Source organism: Eutrigla gurnardus (genome assembly GCF_963514095.1).
Source record: "Eutrigla gurnardus genome assembly, chromosome: 17".
NCBI lineage: Eukaryota > Metazoa > Chordata > Actinopteri > Perciformes > Triglidae > Eutrigla > Eutrigla gurnardus.
The window spans coordinates 21,087,837-21,110,509 of NC_139928.1; the positions used below are offsets into that span (position 1 = coordinate 21,087,837).

Genomic DNA, 22,673 nt, shown 5'->3' on the forward strand with positions numbered 1-22,673 from the left:
ATGCTGTGTCTTTTTGTGATTCCATATATGCTTACAGATCTTGTGATCTTCAGTCCATTGATATGAAGGATATTGATTTTTGACATCTTTATGCTAACTGAAGCAACAGGAAGTAAAGAAGGACAACACAAGACAGAAGGACTACAAAATAAAACAGGAAACCAACAACAACAAGAGACAGAAACTACAAAACAACAGGGGAAACAAACAAAACCCAAGATCATCACATTCATTCACTTTAAATGTTGCCCTCACAAGGAATTGTGGGTCGGTGTAATCTCCTTTCCTTTCGTAAAGGAAGATCTGTTGCATCCTATGCTAAAGGAGATCTGAAAGGAAGCATTGCAGCTCCCTTCCTTCAAATTTAGAGAATTAATTTTTATCATGGCGGCCACTTGTTTACTTCTGGGTCACTTCTTCAGTTGACACCTTCCTAAGCAAAAAAACAAGAGTCCCAAAAACAGGCAGGCAAAAACCCACATAAAGGAACACGACAGCAGGGATAACAGGCCGGACCAAAAGGAACATACTAGACCAAATACACAGAAGGAACTGACAAGGAAACAGGGAACACTGGCTGTGTCCGAAATCACTCCCTACTCCCTATAGTGCACTATATAGGGAGTAGGGAGTGATTTCGGACACAGCCTTGACTATATACACCAGGACTGATTAGGAACGGGGCCCAGGTGGGAAAACATGAGGGCTGGCTGACAAGACAATCAGACACAGCTGATATTCGAATATTAGAAATAGCAGGATTGCCAACTCTCACGCTCCTGGCGTGACACTCACGCTTCCACTATCAATCTCACGCTGTCACGCTAAAATAGCTTGTTGTTCCTTGGATCTCCAAAAGTAGAGCCGATGCCAAAGCTTTCAGCCAACAAACTCCTCTTCTGTGGTAGGCTACCATCTTGCCTATAAATGAAATGGAATTGAATGTAACAAGAGATGACTTAGTGATTGTTTTCCAACATTTATTTGATCCTGCAAATGAAAATCTAACTGAATGAATTGCCTTTGTGACCAGCTTATAACTGGTCACAAACTCCGTCATACTCTGTTTGTTCTCCATCAAACTCCCACTAGCGCCGCGATGCTAACTTGCGAGCCGTCTCCAGCTAGCATGCTAAGCTAACTAGCTTAGCTTCGTATGCTAACGGGAAGAGATGAGAGATCAGAGCTAAAACATTCAGACAAATAAATATGAAAAGCCCATCCAGACAGGTTTATCCAGACATACAGAGACTCTGGAGGGTCAGTACTGGTGAAGCTAACAGACACCTTCTCAACACCACGAAGGAACTCTCCGTTTCTCGATGTTTCTACTGACGCCAGGTGCCATTTTGCTAAAAGACAAACATCAATTAAGACACATTTGGAGCTCTTGTTTGTTGTCGACAGCCAGACTGAACACAAGCAGACTAAGACACTACTGCAGAGTATGTGAGCATCATTCAAACATTTCTGCACATTACATTGCATTAGCCTGCCGATGACCCCAGCAGAGCTGATCAGCAGGAGGTTAAATGCTCCTTTCAGGTGCGGACAGCGTTGAGAAACCAGAATAAAGGGTCTCCAGCGTCCTCTCACGCAGGCTGAAATAACATCGCTCCACTTTCACTTTCGTTATTAACCTCAGTGGCTCAGTCTTACCCGTCTATTAGTGACGTCGGTGCTCAGCTAAAATCCCCATTGGCTCAGACGGAGGGTGAAGTCAGCGCACCACTACTGCCAGGACCGTTATCACTTTGCCTCCACAATAATAACAAGTGAAGAGTTGAAGACAGCTTGAGAAGGACAGGTGACGATGGAGACGTGGACTGTGCTTCTTCTCCTGGCCGTCGGCCTCCACAGCGCGGCCGCAGGTGAGTCCACACTTTAGTTGTTGGCTTTTAAGTTGCTCGCTTGTAACAGAAGAACTGCGTCATGTCTTTAAGCCCTGTTTATATGAGCCGACGCTTCTTTCGGTCGTCTTTGGTGTTCAGCTGCAGGACTTCCTCCAAGTTCGGGATGAAATGTGTCTCCACACTGAAACACTCGTCTGTTTGAATGTAGTACGTCACTACTGAGTTGGTTTGGTCAGATCTGAAGCTGTTTAGTAGAACGTCACTCACAAATCATCCGTATTAGCACATATTATCATATTACATATATATCATATCAGTGTGTATAAATATTGTGTGATAAGTAAGAAGAATTCCAGGTGAAGAAATGACAAAGTTTGAGGTAATTCATGAGCAGCGTCTCCATTACATAGTTTGTCCTCCAGAGGGAGCTATTTCATGTTTAAACAACAGCAGCTAATGAATCTGTATGAAGTCTGTTCATGTTATCTGTTTATATTAAAAATGCTATCGGCTGATGTAGAACAAATATTAATATATCAGAATATTCTGGAATATAAAGCTGAGAGGATTTGGTTTCACACAACATGTTGTTTAACAACGATGTTGAGATTTAACTTCAGTTTACAGAAATCAAGATTTATGAAAGTGAGGGACAAACGGTCAGATTTGGTTTCTTGGTTCTTTCTGTATTTAAAAAATAACTTTTATACTCAAACATCTGAAATCCACAAACACTCTGACGACAACATCAAACAAAATAAAACCTATTAGTTGAATATGAAAAATAACAAACAGCAATAGAAGAGAGAGAGAAGTAGTTCTTTTGGATTGTGTGTGCAGGAAAACAACATTGTTCAGTGATTTGTTGAAGATAAAAACTTGAGATCATGATGTTCATCTTGTGTTGCAGAGATTCACTCTCTGAAGTATTTCAACACGGCGTCCTCTGGAGTCCCAAACTTCCCAGAGTTTGTGGCTGTTGCGTTGGTTGATGACGTTCAGATAATTCACTATGACAGCAACACCATGAGAATGGAACCCAAACAGGACTGGATGAACAGAATCAAAGAAGATGATCCTCAGTACTGGCAGACTCGCACTGAGAGCTGTAAGGTTGTTCAGCAGGTCGAAAAAAACAAAACTGAAGTTACAAAGCAGCACTTCAACCAAAGTGGAGGTTTGTTTATGTTTCACTTCATTCTGACAACATTTGGTTTATACTTTCATCCAGTATTTTAATAAACACACACACACACACACACACACACACACACACACACACACACACACACACACACACACACACACACACACACACACATCCACTAGTTAATCAGCAGAACATTGATTATCAGTCTTTTATTTAATAAATCAGAAAACATGTTCTAGTTCCAGTTTCTCTAATTAGATAATTTTCTGCATTTCTGTGTTTTATATAATTTTGTATTAACTCCTGTTCAGTGTTGTTCAGACAAAAGATTTGAAGATTCAACCTCAGTTCTGATTCTGGTCCACCTCAGCTCTGATGGGGCCTCAGTCCTGCTCACACTGTAGTTCATTAAAGTTAATGCTTTCTCCTTCATTGACGTGATGTTTAGTGTCACTTCCACACAGAAATAATTCTGAGCTTTTTAATTCTTTAATTCTCTATAAAATATCTATTTTACAAGGTTACATTAGAACACATCATGATAATGTTTAATATGGCCCAGTGCTCTTTGTTACTGAATAATGATGATCGTGATGTAACGCAATGCGATCTCCTTGAACGTGATTAGCTGTTAGCTCTGTTATTTAGCCAATTAGGTAACCGGTGTCTCCTGATGATTTTAATTTGTATTTGCTGTTTACAAGATGGATCAGCAACTAGAAAGAGTTGAAGCCACTATTCAGATTTCATATTTTTACTGAATGAATCGGTGGCTTATATGACTGTGTCCCAAACAGAAAGTCTAGAGCAGAGATCTTGAACAGGGGGTCCGGGACCCCTAGGAGGTCCACAGTATGACTGCAGAGGGTCCCCAAAATTATTTGATCCCAAATAAATCCCCAAAGATATGTCAACAAATACACCTTAACATGAATACAACCTATATTGAGCACATACAAATCTTCTTTGTTTAATATTATGGGGGCCCTCTACCGGGTCACTATAAGTCTTGGGGCTACTTGGCCTGAAAACTTTGAAGACCTCTGGTCTAGAGGGGTAAAATACGATGGCAAAGCGAAGCTGGAACACTTTGTGTTCACAATGACCAGGCAAAGCGAACTGCAACACGGACTTGAAGCGAACCTTACTCAGACCATCTCCCCCTGAGACGTCCACACTGTCCAGGTGATGGTTGGCTTTCATGGAGCCAATAACAGCAGCAGGTGTAGCTCCTCTGTTGTCTGTCGATCAGTGTGTCTCCATGGAAACGATGTGATATTAACTGATGATCTCACTCTGGTATAATGCTATCTCCTTCTCTCTCTCTCTCTCTCTCTCTCTGTCTCAGGTGTCCACATTCTCCAGAAGATACTTGGCTGTGAATGGGATGATGAGACCAATGAAGGAAATGGTTTCTTTAAATATGGTTATGATGGAGAAGACTTCATTGCGTTTGACTCGAAGACAAAGAGATGGATCGTTCCAAAACAACAGGCTGTCATCACCAATCACAAGTGGGATATTAATCAAGCTTGGCTAGAACGGGATAAACACTACATCACCTATCGTTGTCCTGAGTTACTGAAGAAGTATTTGAAGTACGGGAGGAGCTCTCTGCTGAGAAAAGGTAGAATCCCTGTCACTGCCCTGTTCCTGTCTGTCTCAGTTCCTGTCTCTGTCTTCGTCTCACCCTCTGTCCTACCTTCCTCATCTGGGCGCCCTCACACCAGGGCCATCTGATCCGTACTGTGCCTCGGCACTGTTACCTGTTGCACATACGTCATCACGTCGTAATACAACACACGTATGGCTTGATGTTGTTTTCAGGGAACGCCGTCTCCAAGTCATCACAACAGAGAATGACACAGAGAACATGCCTGAAACTTTACTGACAAGTCACATCCGCACATATTTCTAGTAAACACGCGATTTCGAGCAGACAGCGCAAGCGTACTGGATTTTGGAAGGAGATACACGGCGGCATTTTTATTAAGTACCAGTCTGGTACAGGCTTGGAGCAGTGTGAGTGCAAGTCTCATTATCTCTACTGTCTCTCCCTTCTTTTCTCACTTATCTTCACATCACAGTTATTTACATTGAAAACATACAAACATAAATCGTGTATGTGTCACTAAGGCATTTCAGATACATCAGACATGATCATTAATACACAGCAGATAATAATAATAATGATAAAGAACCTCTAACCCGTCTCTCTCTCCTCAGAGCTTCCCTCAGTGTCCTTCCTCCAGAAGACTCCCTCCTCTCCAATCAGCTGCCACGCTACAGGTTTCTACCCTCAAAGAGCCGTACTGTTCTGGAGGAGAGATGGAGAGGATCTCCATGAGGACGTGGACCTCGGAGAGATCCTCCCCAACCACGATGGAACCTTCCAGATGAGTGCTGACCTGAAACTCTCAGTGGCAGCTGAAGACCGGAGCAGGTACGAGTGTGTTTTTCAGCTCTCTGGTGTGAAGAAGGACATCGTCACCACACTGGACGTCATCAGGAGCAACAAAGGTGAGACTGAGACCAGAAGTGATGAAGGTGGGAAGCACATGCTGAGAAACATAATCAAACATACAAAATACACGTTTATAAACCGTCTTTTGTTTCTTTTTATGCTTTGAAAGACGTTTTCTTTTCACCCTGTTTGTAAATTAATATTCGTTTTTAAGCTGTAAATGATAAAAACGTTGTGTATCTGTTTTAATGTGCAACCACAGTTCAGAGGTCGTAGGCGCCGTATTGAATGAACTACTGGTCAGTTTTAGAGGATGAGTAGAATGATTTAATAACTGGATGAATGTATGTATCTGTCAGGAGATCAGTCAGGATCACGTTTTCAAAAGGACCAACAAACACACTGAATACAGGATTGTGGTCCGGTTGACAAATGGAGGTTCTTCTCCTGGAACCTGCTTCATCTGTTCAGGTTGTGACTATTTCCTCTTGTTTTGTGCTCAACAGAGAAGCCCACTGACATGACCACCGTCATCATCGTCATCGCTGCAGTCGTACTTCTTGCTCTCGTCCTCGCTGGGATTGGATTCATGGTTCACAAAAAAAAGAACTGTAAGACCCAAACAGAGACGTTGTCTCATCTCTTCTTGATTTCAGGCTTTGAGTTGGTGACTTTATCCAGTAAACTTCAACAACAAGCGCTATAAGGTCACGACTAGAAGACACAAACTCATATTCAATTTCAACATTCATTGTTATTTTTATTGTCAGATTCAGGTTTCATCAGATTTGCTCCTATTTTTCATGTATTTTGTTTAATCCCAGTTTTTCTTTCAGACAAATGCCCGCATACTTGTTAGTACATCTTGTTTTATTATATTAAACATTTTTGTTGCATTGATTTCCAAAAGTGGCTTTCACTGAGTGCTAAAGTTGACACAGCTAAACTTTCATTCCCAATTCAAACTTTAAATAATAATAACATTTAAAAGTAATAATCACTTGAAAAGCAGTCGCTCCCTATATTTTAAAATTTCATTCCAAATGCATGGAAGGATGAATGAGTTCATACGCTAATTATGACAATTTAACACAAATATCTGACGGGATAAAATGATGAATGGGACATTTTTGACATTTTTCGAAATGTCGCGGTGAAGGAGGATTCTCTTATTTGTGTACTTTATTGCTTACAAATTATGTTGTTCAACTACAATATCAATACATTGTATAGTGAAAAGGTCAAGTAGAAAATAATAAGAATGAAATGAAAACAAAATAAAAGGTAGGCTAGTATGACGCTGCAGATATACTGTGAATGTGTATATATATATGTGAGTAGTAACACTATAGACTAGAGAATGTCATGACAGTCACCCAGGATTGACCTTGTGTTGATTTCTTTTGTTCTGTTTTTTTAGACAAGAAGACCCCGTCTGAGACTTCAACTACAGGATCGTTGATTATCCGATCAGGTCCATATCCATCTGTTTGTCCGTACAAAACGCTTCTTTATCTGATTTTGTCCTTTACTTGACTATTGTTTTGTATTTTGGTCTCTTCAGACCCGGAGACTTCAAGCAGCAACACACCGTTGGATAAAAGGTAACTAATGTGTGACGCCTGTACTATCCCAGTGGTTTCACACCTTCCATTTCTGATACCTTATTGCCATATTATTACGTTTTGCACTGTTCATTTTTAATGCTTGTGTATTTGACAGATGTGAGTGACTGCAGGAAGAGGAGGGTGAACTTCAGTCCATAACTTCAGACTCTGTTATGTACAAAGTTTGACACAATCTGAAATCAAATATAAACAAAAGAGCCGGATCACCGACAAAACCGGTTTAATGTCCCTGATATTCACGTGGCCAAAACATTAACGTTGCCAAACGCAACAAGGCTTTAAAAGGAGCAATAATCAATATTTGCGAATTAAAAATGTATCAAATGACGATGCGTAATTTGAAAAGCGACTCGTCCGAGGATTATTGATGCTGTCAGTGATGTCATCGTAGATGCTCATTGATTGGAATACGACATTTCAAAATTAGGTTGGTATATATTTTACAAGTACGATTTGGCTTTTTGTTTTAGTTTACAAATATAATTTTGAAGTTTGTGTGTTCATCTCTAAATAATACAGCATAGCTGAACTTTAATACTTTTAAATGCTTTTTAATGCTGTCAGGCTTTTCACAAATGTAAATTCACATGTCGACACACATCCATGAATTTTCATATCTGCACTCGTAGCATCCGGCAGTTTGATGATAACGAGAGATAACAGATATTAGAGTTTTTCTCTCCGTTGTTGGATCAGTGTTGCCGACCCCGACACACACACACAAACACACACACATTATATACTTCAGAGTTTATTTTCCACTTGTGTGAGTAGTTTGTATATTTCTTGAAAACGTAAGATTGTTTTTACGATGATTGACTTCCTAGAGGTTTTTCTTCGTGTATCTGGAATATGATGATGTGTCAAACAGCCTGTTTTCTCCAAACGGCGAATGATGATGCAACAATTCGTCGTCCCGTCGCTGCAATAAGAACGCCTTTCTAGCTTCTTGTTAGTCGTTCGTATGCCACGGCGTCTGCACTGCAACGTAAACACATCTGAATGAAGAAGCAGCGTCGTGAACAAGTGAGGACGTTTAGAACGTGAGTCTGCCGGTGGAGGGTCAAACAAACACACGACTTGCACCAAGGAGACCGGTGTCCCAGACCCGTGTCCCGGAGCGTTGCTGCTTTCTTTTAAAAGTTCATAGTTTCACGACGCGTTTCCTGTTAACTTGTTTCATTACGTATGCTGCGTAGATTATGTACTGATTTGAAGCCCGACCGTGAAGTTTCCTTAAATCTAACTTAGTTGTGCGACCGCTTCACTGTGGCTGAACGACGTGGGAAAAGCCTGAAATGCTTAATAACGGCACGTGGAAATGTGCTGTTTATTATCTGTCTCATGACATCCAACACTTCAGTTCCATCCCCACTTTCTAATCTCACTGGAAAACATATCTATTTAGACAAGCCTCCTCCCTTTAATTCAGTTGCTCCTTCTACACTGTTTTATTAGGGTTTGCTCGCTGTGATGAATGTCTGATTGATGCTCTCACTGTTTTTATTTGACTTTGTATGGTGACCTTGAGTGTTTAGAAAGGCGCCCATAAAGGAAATAAATTATTATTATTTGTTCACATGAGATCTGGTTGTTTCATCTCTTTTGATGTGTTTTTGAAATATATTTATATTTTTTATATATTTATATTTATGATGGGGGATCCTTAAAGCCTTCTGGGCTGTTTGGAGCTTCTCAGCACACTGATGGTGAAAATGAAATGAGATGTTTCTGAAAGTATGTCCTGCTGGTGTTTTGGGACAGCGGACGTCTGCTCTCTTAGTTTGGTAGAAACTGAGCAGCGATGCTCAGAATCACTTCTGGTGTTGCATCAAGTAGATGATTGTACAACTAAGTTGCTCAATTTCATTATTTTTCTACTTTGTTTTTTTTTTGTCAATAAATTGTCTGATATTCCAAAATGCTGTCTTTTTGTGATTCCATATATGCTTACAGATCTTGTGATATTCAGTTTATTGATATGAAGGATATTGATTATTGGCATATGTATACTAACTGAAGCAACAGGAAGTAAAGAAGGACAACCCAAGACAGAAGGACTACAAAATAAAACAGGAAACCAACAACAACAAGAGACAGAAACTACAAAACAACAGGGGAAACAAAAAAACCCCAAGATCATCACATTCGTTCACTTTAAATGTTGCCCTCACAAGGAATTTTGGGTCGGTGTAATCTCCTTTCCTTTCGTAAAGGAAGATCTGTTGCATCCTATGCTAAAGGAGATCTGAAAGGAAGCATTGCAGCTCCCTTCCTTCAAATTTAGAGAATTAATTTTTATCATGGCGGCCACTTGTTTACTTCCGGGTCACTTCCTAAGCAAAAAAACAAGAGTCCCAAAAACAGGCAGGCAAAAACCCACAAAAAGGAATACTACAGCAGGGATAACAGGCCGAACCACAAGGAACATACTAGACCAAATACACAGAAGGAACTGACAAGGAAACAGAGGGAATACACAGACTATATACACCAGGACTGATTAGGAACGGGGCTCAGGTGGGAAAACATGAGGGCAGGCTGACGAGACAATCAGACACAGCTGATATTGGAATATTAGAAATAGCTTGTCGTTCCTTGGATCTCCAAAAGTAGAGCCAATGCCAAAGCTTTCAGCCAACAAACTCCTCTTCTGTGGTAGGCTACTGTACTGAAGAAAGTACTGGAGCATATAAAGGACTGTATAATTACCAAAGGGATGTAATCTGACTCAAGGAATTTATAACCAAATAATATAATACCTGTGTACGTATTTAACTAAGAGTGAGAGGAGACCAAAAGCTACGTTTAACAATTTAGTCGAAACTGCCGGATACAAAGGGGGCGTTGGAGAGGGGGGACACCTCCCTTGTAGCTGGGGTGAAGATCGGCGGTGCTGCCTGGTAGGGGGGTTTGAACCCGCCTCACGAACCTCGTCTGGATCGAGGGAGACCAGCCTCTTCCTGGGTCCCTCTGGCGACGGGGCCGCGAGCGCATGCTCCTGGATAGCGCTCTTCCCCACGAGAAACACTAGCGGGCGAACGGACGGCAAACGCACCTCCGTCTGCCGATACACCGGGCTGCCGACAGCACGAAACACACGAATATTCTAATTTGCTATAGTTTTCGACTTTACGTCCGCACCGTGCAGTTTCCAACTGCAGGTTGCTAGTGTTGTGAAAAAAACAGTAAGCTTGAATATACGAGGAGAGTCTATGGGTTATATCAATAACAGCGCTTTATTAGCACAAATATCAGGAAAACATATTCCGGCAGTTATACGTGCACGGACCTAGTAGTCAACTCAACATAGGGTTGAATTCACTCAAAAGGCGCTTACAACAGAATGCGCAGCTTATTTCATTGAGACTCCGCATGAGTCTGATTGGCTCATTCTATAGATGCAGGCGGAGCGTAATTTTAGCATGCCGCGGCCTGGTTGGAGCGCTGGGTATCTCCACCCACACTGGCTCATACGATCCATCCCTCTGGGTGCTGTCATCTATGTATGTGTGTGTATGTTGTCGAGATGCACATATATCATATACTCCTCCCCTGTGCGGCTTCCGCTAAGGAATGTATCCTTGGTATGTTGTTTGACCCCTGCCCTTGCTGCTCTCTCGCCTGTGCCTGTGTGTGTGTATGTGTGTGTATTAATTTAAAACATGTGTGATTAGCTCATGTATTTACATTTTTCTCCACAAATCCCCCTTTTCACACCAACTAGGTGTGAACATTTTGTTTAAAGGTACTCTTTTCCTTCCTCGTCTTCCATGTCCAGGCTCCCATCCTCAAGTTCCTCATTAGCTAGTAGGGGCATCATATATTTTGGTGGGTCTTTTTCTTTAGTCAGTGCAGTTTGCACTAACCTGGAAACCATGGTTCTCAGACATGGAATGCAGCAGCACCCACAGGTGACTAGTATGGCCAGGAAGATGGCTATTGAGGCTGCTAAAGATATTATTACCGCTTTCCATTTTCCAAACACTACTTCCATCCATTTGGTGAACGGGTCATCGACCCCTGATGCTTTGTGCATTTCTTTGGAGAGTGCTCTTAGGTTTTCTAATGCTCGAGTGACTGAGCCATCTGGGGCCGTGTTATTGGGGATTATGGTACAGCAAAGTTTTCCGAACATGGCACAGACACCCCCTTTTTCAGCTAGGAGCATGTCTAGCGCCATTCTATTTTGCATAGTGATGATCGATGTGGGTGCGAGCTGCTCCGCCAGCCCCTCTACTGCATCCCTAGTGGCATTAGCGAGGCGCAAAAGATTATAGTGGATATAGTTAATGCGGTCTACGTTTTTATTGGGGAGTATCCAGAGAAAGATCGATTCGAACCCTGCCCCTACTTGATTGGCCAATTTATACTCGTCTGGCACGCCTCGAGGGATACCTATAGCGTCCACGTATGTGGTCCCTCCAAATGGGTCTTGCAAGCTTGTGTCCCTTTTAGCAAGTATATGTCTTCTTCTTCGCCGGACGAGGGCGTTAGGTCCTGAGGGTTTTTTTTATCACTCGACTGCCTATTAACGTAAGGGGCATCCCTAGTCTGACCATGGCGCAGGTGCCTAAGGTGGTGTCGGCCTCTACTCGAGAATAGAGACGCAACCCTCCACAATAGTAAAACAGTCCCGCTCGGGCCCATGGTCCTATCACATCCCCAGATGTTGTCCTATTACACCAATCTGAGGGTATGTTTCCCACATTAACTTTTGGTTTGCTGCTGGTGAAGTTGAAACACTGATACCTGGGATCTTTTCCTTTTATGGCGGTAAAATAGCCGGCCCTAGTTTTATTATCAATGGGTGGGAAGACTGATGCCAGGGATTGGCATCCTGAGGGTGTGGCTTTTCTGGTTAAGTTCATCATACATTCATAACCTACTTTGTCTTTGTCTGGATATAAGGGGGCAGGTTCGACGAACATGGCAGGACGCGCAGCCGCGCATGCTACACATCCCGTCATGTTCTGGCGCTTAGCATTATCCGTAATTCACCTCAACCAAATGTTACTTTCTCCGAAGCCTGTAGCCATTTTTACGACGTCTAAAGGAGTTAATTCTGTGTAATCCTGGGTCATCACTATCGGACTGGTAGTGGGCGGCTTTAGGGCAGTGGAATTAGCTGTGGTCGTATTCGTTGCACTACCTTTACTAGTGGGGGCGTATTTGGGCGGGTATATGTTTACTTGTATTCCTCGTATCTGGTCTTTTCCGGTGACGTCTACTCCTAATGCGATCCATATGCGATTTTTTCCCGTGGAGCTTGCCTTAATGTTATTGATAGAGAGAGTGAGCGGATTGCCGGTTGGACTGAAATCTCTTTGGAACGAAATGTGGTCCCAAAACTCGCTGTGTGGGAATCGGGTAAAACCGGACCAAGTCCCAGTGAACTTTGTTACTAGATACCACTCGGGACAAAATGGCTGTGAATGCACCGAGAGCCCAAACCCATGTTGGAAAGCATTCCCAGTGGCCTCGCAGCTCTCCACTATTCGTGGACTATGACACAGATAGACATCGTAGCCCCGCCAACTTGCTTGGGATTCCCCGCAGTCTATCACGGAGCACAGGTCGAATGTGAACATTGTGGTATCCCCGGCAGTATAATTTAAAACTATTTTAGCACCGCACGCGACTTCGGGGATCTGGAAAGTTTTCGTTTGTTCCCTTTTGGGACGGGTTAGGTAAATGTTGGTGGAATTGTCTCGCTCTTTGTTTATTAGTTCAAGTCCTAGTAGAAGGAGTATTACCGCCACCCCGGTTACACCCATGATCACGGTGCACATCGTTTTCCCCCTTGGGAGATAGTCTGCATATCTCCACCTCCGTCTTTCCTCCGGTGCAACAGACGGATCTCCGGAGAGTCTCCTAAAACTCCTCGGAGTCGTCATTTTGGGCCAAATCTGTTCTCACTTCCTGGAGTGAGCGAGTAGGTGGTGATGCTGGGGCACAATGTGTCAGGTGGTGCCAGGGAGCTCCTGCTTTTCCCTTGACCTGGACCAAGTGTGAAGTAACCTCCTTCACTTCGTACGGACCAGTCCACCTGGGGTCTGTCCACTTTCTTTTGTGAACCTTGACCCTGACCCAGTCTCCTACTTTGACTATCGTCCCCTGCTCTTCGGGATCCTTCTCCTGTGCCTTCTGCACCTGTAATGAGAGGGCTGAGACAAGAGATATTAGTTCTCTCATGTAGTCGGATTTCTCTATCTGACACACATCTAAAGGAGGTATATGTCCTCCATCACGTGGCGGGCCAGGCATTGGCCTTCCCGTCAACAACTCATGGGGCGACAGGTGCGTGCCTCCCCCTTTTGAGGTTCTCATGGCCATGAGAGCCAAAGGGAGGGCCTCCAACCATGTCATCTTACTGCCCGCACATACCTTGGCTATTTTAGCCTTCAACGTTTGATTCGCGCGTTCTACCAGTCCCTGGGACTGTGGATGGTAGACCGAACCAAAACTGTGTGCAATCCCCAGGAATGCCTCCACTTCACTCAGCATCTGATTGTTAAAATGTGTCCCGTTGTCTGATCTGATACGTTTCGGTACCCCGTATCTGGGTATTAGCTCTGTTTGCAACCACTTTATTACTGTCTTCCCGTCTTCTCTATTTGTGGGGATTGCTTCTACCCATCTTGAAAATCTGTCTACCATTACCAACATGTACCTCTTTCCCTGTACTACGTTCTCCTGTCCCATATCTGTATAATCTATACTAATATCTTGGAATGGTGCGAGAGGTACGGGGTAGGATCCCATGGGCGTTTTGAATGGTTTTCTTGGGTTGTGGTTTCCACAGACGACGCATTCTTCGCAGTATAGTTTTGCCATGCTGTCTAGGTGTGGGTGCCACCAGAGTGCTGAAATGTTCAACAGTGTCTGTCTTTGTCCTTCATGGGTTGGTCCATGGGCTTCTTTTAGTAGGGTCGCTACTAGTTTTGCTGGTGCCACTATCCTTCCATCATGTGATCTCCAGAGACCTTCTTTCTTTGTGGCCCCCTTTTGTGTCCATGTCGACCATTCGTACGGGCCTGCTTGTTCTTGTATCTTTTTTAGGTCTTCTTCGGTGAGCTTAGGTTGGGGGGGCGTCAGCTTAAGTATCATTTGCTTTGGCTGATATCCTCCTGCCTTTTTGGCCGCCTGATCTGCAGCCTCGTTTCCTTGACTGATCCTGGTGCCTGTTTTCTCATGACCTTTGCACTTCATTATGGATACTCCTCTTGGTAGGGTGATTGCTTCCACCAGCTCTTGTATTTCTCTTTGGTGTTTGATTGGGGCGTTGCTGGATGTTACGAATCCCCTCCGTTGCCACATGGGTGCATCTACTTGTGCCGCCCCATGTGCGTAAGCAGAATCTGTAAAGATGTTCACCGTCTTTCCTTTGGCCAGTTTCAAGGCTTCGGTGAGCGCCTTGACTTCTGCCATTTGCGCTGAAGCGGGTTGTGGTATTACTTCTGCTTTGAGCGTCTCATGTCTTCCATTGGGGTGTTGCTGAACCACTGCATATGATGCCTGGTTCAGTCCGTTTTCTCCTCGATAGCAGCATCCGTCAGTGTAGAGCCAGAGTTCTGCTTTGGGATCTATGTCATTTTTCAGGTCTTGTCTGAGCTTACTTTCCTTGACCGCAAGTTCTTCACATGAATGTGGGGTTCCTTTCCCAAAGTTTCCAGCCATGTTCCTTTCGGCTGCGACAAAGGATGTGGCCTGGTGCATTCTCTTTGAATCTTGGTTTTTCTGGCCATGCTGAAAGTAAACTCCTTACTTGCCAAAAACGCTGCAACTCCATGTTCAGTGTGGACCTGTAATGGGTGACACATCACTACATGTGCTGTTTTTTGGAGAGCTTTTGCTACCGCTGCAACATATCTGGCGCACATTGACTGTCCGGTTTCCACTGCGTCGAGTTTTGAAGAGTAGTATATCAACACATTCCTCTCTCCCCCTTTTTTCTGATACAAAACAGCATTTAAAAATGCATTTTGTTCAGAAACATCCAAATGGAACACTTCTGTGTAGTCCGGTGAGGTGAGTGCAGCAGCTTGGGAGAGTACTTGTTTCATGTCAGTGAATGCTTGTTCAGCTTCAGAAGTCCAGGGTAGTCGTTCTGTGAGGTTTCGAGCCCCTACCTCGTTGATCATTGTCCGCAAAGGTTGTGTCCGATTGGAGTAATCAGGTATGTGGGATCGGCTGTAGCCCGTTAGTCCCAGAAATGACAGCATGTCTGCCACCGTGGTGGGCTTTGGATGGTGTAGGATTGATTCCCTGTGGGCCGTAGATACTCCCAATCCTGATGCCGAGATTTGTCGGCCTAGGAATAGGACTTCTTCTCTGCATAGCTGCACTATTTCTCTCTTGACTTTGTAGCCCTTTTTGTGCAGAACTGAGAACAGTAGGGCAGTGGCCTCCAGGCAGAGGGTAGATGTTTCTGCTGCCAAGAGAAGATCATCTACATATTGGATGAGCACAACCCCTGGTGGCCATTGGAGTTCTAGTAGGTGTGCTTTTAGTACCTGATTAAAGAGACCTGGCGAGTCCCTGAACCCCTGTGGCAACCGATTGTAGGTGTACTGTTTGCCCCCAAACGTGAAAGCAAACATGGCTTGTGATGTTTGTGCCAGTGGAACACTGAAGAAAGCGTTTGCCAAATCTATGACAGTGAAGTATCGAAATGCTGGGCTTAAACTCGTGAGTGCTACGTGTGGGTCTGGTACTGGATGAACATCTGGAGTCGTTACATCATTTATAGGGCGGAAGTCTTGTACCATTCTCCAGCCCTTTCCCCCTGCTTTCTGTACCGGTAATATGGGAGTATTCCATGGGGAGTGGCACTCGTATATTACCCCGACGTCCAGAAGGCCCTGTATCGTGGGGGCAATTCCCTTCATTTGATCTTGGGTTAGAGGATACTGCCGTCGATAAATAGGATGTGCATCTGGGTCTTTCAGGGTGACAATTACTGGTTGTGTTTCCAGGGCTCCTACGTCATGGGGGGTTATAGTCCAAAATCGTGAGTTCACCGCATTCAAAACCACTGCGGCTCCTGGGTGGTCCGTACATGGGAGTCCATGTTGTCTTGGCAGTGGTATGTGTTCTGGGAGGGAGACATCCGTGGTATGGGGGCCCGTGAAGCACCACATATCTTCCTCTGGTGGGGCTTGGGCTCCTTGGCGGGGTTTTTGGACTTGGAGCGGCCATGTTGCTTAGATCAGTCAATTGAGATATGTCTACCCCTCCTGTGGGGAGGCCAAAGTGGTCCTCGTTATCTCTCATGAAGTCCCGATCGTATCCACATGCCGCTGATTTAGGGTTGTATCCTCCAGCCGCTCCCTGTTCCTCTTCCTTTTTCTGGCCGCCAATACTGCTGGCAGGTGACTTTACTCTGGTTGACCCCTCCTTCCTTGGGTCGGTATAGTTTCCACCACTAGGTGGCTTCGAGGGATTTTTTGTGAGGGGTCCTTCTGGTTCACTTTCTGACCAGGTCTTTTCTGAGCCGCCTTGACTCCTTGATCCTCCAGGGGGCTCCAGTGCCGTTATTCGCTGTTGCAGTCTTTCCACTTCTCTCTTCATTTCCTCTCTGTCTTGGTCTTGTACGAGGACTTCCACGCCGGCCAATGTTAGTACTGGTGCTTGTACTGCTGTGTCTGTGGTCTGTGCAGGCATTAATCTTTGGTGGGTGTAGGGAGGTGGGGCTGTTGGGGGAGGTGTCGTTTCTGGAGGCCCAGTTGTTAACTTCTCTGGCAGGACTGGATATATGCCCCCTCCCCCTCCCTGTGTCTCTTCATGTTTGTCTCCCCTCTCCATTCTTCTCTGCTGAAACAGGTCTTTTAGCATTAGATTTGTTACTCTTGTCTCTTCTTCTTGTTCTTCAAACATCTTTTTGAGTGGTTTGAAAAATGATCGCTTGTCCTTTTCAGCCTCCATGTTCTGTCGAGCTCTCTCTAATCTTTGTTTGACATCATTCACCATTATATTCATAGCTTCTCTTGATGGCAGCCCGTCCTTGGTGATCCATCCCTTTATCTCCCACCTTTTCGCTACTGATTTAACTATCTTCCCATCTCCCTTTTTACTTCTATCCTCAGTCATAACTCTAGCCTTCAAGGTCTCTACGAAGTCTTCCATTTCCCCCTCGTTCAATCCCTCAATATAATCAAAAGAATCGCTCCTAACGTTACCCAGACCAGCCCGAATCCCACTAGGTTTATTTAACAGACTCGTCTTAATAAGTTTTTCTAGTTCTAGTATCTGTCTACTCACTACCGTTATCGTTGGTGTGTGTGTCTCTGCTGTTGCTGCTGAGTGGAGAGTGTCACTTCCTAGAGCGTGCAACAGGGTGTCGGCTGCTTCCTCTTCTTCTTTGTTATCTATCTCTCTCAACTCTTCTATGTCTATGTCATAAAACTCCATGCCATGTCTAAATTTTATTGTATTACAACCACTGCCTACGCTTCTCTACTCGACAGCGCGGTCCCGGGGGAGTTGTATCGGTTTCCAAATTACAAAGTACTATAAATTTCTATTGTATTACAACCACTGCCTACGCTTCTCTGCTCGACAGCGCGGTCCCGGGGGAGTTGTATCGATTTCCGAATTACAAAGTACTATTTATGCAGTCTGTTGGTTAACCCAAAACACGCTATGTTCGTTAATAGAGTGACTTAATTATGTGCAAGAATTCTCATGCTTCACGGGGTGTGGTGGGTCCGCTCTTCACGATACTGTACACATAAAAGCCCTTCTATTCGTCCTTCATCTCGTGTTTTCTGTTAGGTTCAGTCACACATGTGTACACACTATGGCAGGTTTATTTTTATCACTTTTGCAGAATATGCTTTCCTTCTGTTCTTTTAACATTTTATCCTTTAGTTAAATTTTGTCTAAAGTATTCATACTCACACTCGGTAGTTGTTGATCACCTAATTTATATTTTTCAATATACAGAATTCAATTAAATAGGTTTCTGCTTACCTTTTCGGTTGAGCGCTCAGTGATCAACGTTCCCGAGAATGGATGAATCCTTCTGGCCTCCACTTTCTTTCAGGAGACCCCCCTCCTTCTGCAAGACAGGAGGTAGTCGTTAAAATTCTTTCCTCCTCAAGCTTTTCTCCCAACCATCCTCTGCTACCAGATTTGTTGTGAAAAAAACAGTAAGCTTGAATATACGAGGAGAGTCTATGGGTTATATCAATAACAGCGCTTTATTAGCACAAATATCAGGAAAACATATTCCGGCAGTTATACGTGCACGGACCTAGTAGTCAACTCAACATAGGGTTGAATTCACTCAAAAGGCGCTTACAACAGAATGCGCAGCTTATTTCATTGAGACTCCGCATGAGTCTGATTGGCTCATTTTATAGATGCAGGCGGAGCGTAATTTTAGCATGCCGCGGCCTGGTTGGAGCGCTGGGTATCTCCACCCACACTGGCTCATACGATCCATCCCTCTGGGTGCTGTCATCTATGTATGTGTGTGTATGTTGTCGAGATGCACATATATCATATACTCCTCCCCTGTGCGGCTTCCGCTAAGGAATGTATCCTTGGTATGTTGTTTGACCCCTGCCCTTGCTGCTCTCTCGCCTGTGCCTGTGTGTGTGTATGTGTGTGTAGTAATTTAAAACATGTGTGATTAGCTCATGTATTTACATTTTTCTCCACAAATCCCCCTTTTCACACCAACTAGGTGTGAACATTTTGTTTAAAGGTACTCTTTTCCTTCCTCGTCTTCCATGTCCAGGCTCCCATCCTCAAGTTCCTCATTAGCTAGTAGGGGCATCATATATTTTGGTGGGTCTTTTTCTTTAGTCAGTGCAGTTTGCACTAACCTGGAAACCATGGTTCTCAGACATGGAATGCAGCAGCACCCACAGGTGACTAGTATGGCCAGGAAGATGGCTATTGAGGCTGCTAAAGATATTATTACCGCTTTCCATTTTCCAAACACTACTTCCATCCATTTGGTGAACGGGTCATCGACCCCTGATGCTTTGTGCATTTCTTTGGAGAGTGCTCTTAGGTTTTCTAATGCTCGAGTGACTGAGCCATCTGGGGCCGTGTTATTGGGGATTATGGTACAGCAAAGTTTTCCGAACATGGCACAGACACCCCCTTTTTCAGCTAGGAGCATGTCTAGCGCCATTCTATTTTGCATAGTGATGATCGATGTGGGTGCGAGCTGCTCCGCCAGCCCCTCTACTGCATCCCTAGTGGCATTAGCGAGGCGCAAAAGATTATAGTGGATATAGTTAATGCGGTCTACGTTTTTATTGGGGAGTATCCAGAGAAAGATCGATTCGAACCCTGCCCCTACTTGATTGGCCAATTTATACTCGTCTGGCACGCCTCGAGGGATACCTATAGCGTCCACGTATGTGGTCCCTCCAAATGGGTCTTGCAAGCTTGTGTCCCTTTTAGCAAGTATATGTCTTCTTCTTCGCCGGACGAGGGCGTTAGGTCCTGAGGGTTTTTTTTATCACTCGACTGCCTATTAACGTAAGGGGCATCCCTAGTCTGACCATGGCGCAGGTGCCTAAGGTGGTGTCGGCCTCTACTCGAGAATAGAGACGCAACCCTCCACAATAGTAAAACAGTCCCGCTCGGGCCCATGGTCCTATCACATCCCCAGATGTTGTCCTATTACACCAATCTGAGGGTATGTTTCCCACATTAACTTTTGGTTTGCTGCTGGTGAAGTTGAAACACTGATACCTGGGATCTTTTCCTTTTATGGCGGTAAAATAGCCGGCCCTAGTTTTATTATCAATGGGTGGGAAGACTGATGCCAGGGATTGGCATCCTGAGGGTGTGGCTTTTCTGGTTAAGTTCATCATACATTCATAACCTACTTTGTCTTTGTCTGGATATAAGGGGGCAGGTTCGACGAACATGGCAGGACGTGCAGCCGCGCATGCTACACATCCCGTCATGTTCTGGCGCTTAGCATTATCCGTAATTCACCTCAACCAAATGTTACTTAATTCTGTGTAATCCTGGGTCATCACTATCGGACTGGTAGTGGGCGGCTTTAGGGCAGTGGAATTAGCTGTGGTCGTATTCGTTGCACTACCTTTACTAGTGGGGGCGTATTTGGGCGGGTATATGTTTACTTGTATTCCTCGTATCTGGTCTTTTCCGGTGACGTCTACTCCTAATGCGATCCATATGCGATTTTTTCCCGTGGAGCTTGCCTTAATGTTATTGATAGAGAGAGTGAGCGGATTGCCGGTTGGACTGAAATCTCTTTGGAACGAAATGTGGTCCCAAAACTCGCTGTGTGGGAATCGGGTAAAACCGGACCAAGTCCCAGTGAACTTTGTTACTAGATACCACTCGGGACAAAATGGCTGTGAATGCACCGAGAGCCCAAACCCATGTTGGAAAGCATTCCCAGTGGCCTCGCAGCTCTCCACTATTCGTGGACTATGACACAGATAGACATCGTAGCCCCGCCAACTTGCTTGGGATTCCCCGCAGTCTATCACGGAGCACAGGTCGAATGTGAACATTGTGGTATCCCCGGCAGTATAATTTAAAACTATTTTAGCACCGCACGCGACTTCGGGGATCTGGAAAGTTTTCGTTTGTTCCCTTTTGGGACGGGTTAGGTAAATGTTGGTGGAATTGTCTCGCTCTTTGTTTATTAGTTCAAGTCCTAGTAGAAGGAGTATTATCGCCACCCCGGTTACACCCATGATCACGGTGCACATCGTTTTCCCCCTTGGGAGATAGTCTGCATATCTCCACCTCCGTCTTTCCTCCGGTGCAACAGACGGATCTCCGGAGAGTCTCCTAAAACTCCTCGGAGTCGTCATTTTGGGCCAAATCTGTTCTCACTTCCTGGAGTGAGCGAGTAGGTGGTGATGCTGGGGCACAATGTGTCAGGTGGTGCCAGGGAGCTCCTGCTTTTCCCTTGACCTGGACCAAGTGTGAAGTAACCTCCTTCACTTCGTACGGACCAGTCCACCTGGGGTCTGTCCACTTTCTTTTGTGAACCTTGACCCTGACCCAGTCTCCTACTTTGACTATCGTCCCCTGCTCTTCGGGATCCTTCTCCTGTGCCTTCTGCACCTGTAATGAGAGGGCTGAGACAAGAGATATTAGTTCTCTCATGTAGTCGGATTTCTCTATCTGACACACATCTAAAGGAGGTATATGTCCTCCATCACGTGGCGGGCCAGGCATTGGCCTTCCCGTCAACAACTCATGGGGCGACAGGTGCGTGCCTCCCCCTTTTGAGGTTCTCATGGCCATGAGAGCCAAAGGGAGGGCCTCCAACCATGTCATCTTACTGCCCGCACATACCTTGGCTATTTTAGCCTTCAACGTTTGATTCGCGCGTTCCACCAGTCCCTGGGACTGTGGATGGTAGACCGAACCAAAACTGTGTGCAATCCCCAGGAATGCCTCCACTTCACTCAGCATCTGATTGTTAAAATGTGTCCCGTTGTCTGATCTGATACGTTTCGGTACCCCGTATCTGGGTATTAGCTCTGTTTGCAACCACTTTATTACTGTCTTCCCGTCTTCTCTATTTGTGGGGATTGCTTCTACCCATCTTGAAAATCTGTCTACCATTACCAACATGTACCTCTTTCCCTGTACTACGTTCTCCTGTCCCATATCTGTATAATCTATACTAATATCTTGGAATGGTGCGAGAGGTACGGGGTAGGATCCCATGGGCGTTTTGAATGGTTTTCTTGGGTTGTGGTTTCCACAGACGACGCATTCTTCGCAGTATAGTTTTGCCATGCTGTCTAGGTGTGGGTGCCACCAGAGTGCTGAAATGTTCAACAGTGTCTGTCTTTGTCCTTCATGGGTTGGTCCATGGGCTTCTTTTAGTAGGGTCGCTACTAGTTTTGCTGGTGCCACTATCCTTCCATCATGTGATCTCCAGAGACCTTCTTTCTTTGTGGCCCCCTTTTGTGTCCATGTCGACCATTCGTACGGGCCTGCTTGTTCTTGTATCTTTTTTAGGTCTTCTTCGGTGAGCTTAGGTTGGGGGGGGCGTCAGCTTAAGTATCATTTGCTTTGGCTGATATCCTCCTGCCTTTTTGGCCGCCTGATCTGCAGCCTCGTTTCCTTGACTGATCCTGGTGCCTGTTTTCTCATGACCTTTGCACTTCATTATGGATACTCCTCTTGGTAGGGTGATTGCTTCCACCAGCTCTTGTATTTCTCTTTGGTGTTTGATTGGGGCGTTGCTGGATGTTACGAATCCCCTCCGTTGCCACATGGGTGCATCTACTTGTGCCGCCCCATGTGCGTAAGCAGAATCTGTAAAGATGTTCACCGTCTTTCCTTTGGCCAGTTTCAAGGCTTCGGTGAGCGCCTTGACTTCTGCCATTTGCGCTGAAGCGGGTTGTGGTATTACTTCTGCTTTGAGCGTCTCATGTCTTCCATTGGGGTGTTGCTGAACCACTGCATATGATGCCTGGTTCAGTCCGTTTTCTCCTCGATAGCAGCATCCGTCAGTGTAGAGCCAGAGTTCTGCTTTGGGATCTATGTCATTTTTCAGGTCTTGTCTGAGCTTACTTTCCTTGACCGCAAGTTCTTCACATGAATGTGGG

At 44.8% G+C, this 22,673-nt stretch overlaps 1 protein-coding gene across 1 annotated transcript in view; it reads left to right on the top strand.

Moving 5' to 3' along the window:
* The first annotated feature begins 1,752 nt into the window (after positions 1–1,752).
* LOC311028080 (major histocompatibility complex class I-related gene protein-like) overlaps positions 1,753–22,673 on the top strand; it is a 153,649-nt gene continuing 132,728 nt past the window's right edge. The window contains exons 1-6 of the mRNA XM_084032354.1: positions 1,753–1,871; positions 2,764–3,030; positions 4,352–4,630; positions 5,230–5,523; positions 5,974–6,078; positions 6,888–6,941. Coding sequence (XP_083888480.1) covers positions 1,814–1,871; positions 2,764–3,030; positions 4,352–4,630; positions 5,230–5,523; positions 5,974–6,078; positions 6,888–6,941 — 1,057 coding nt within the window. The 5' untranslated portion in view covers positions 1,753–1,813. The remainder of the gene's footprint in view (positions 1,872–2,763; positions 3,031–4,351; positions 4,631–5,229; positions 5,524–5,973; positions 6,079–6,887; positions 6,942–22,673) is intronic.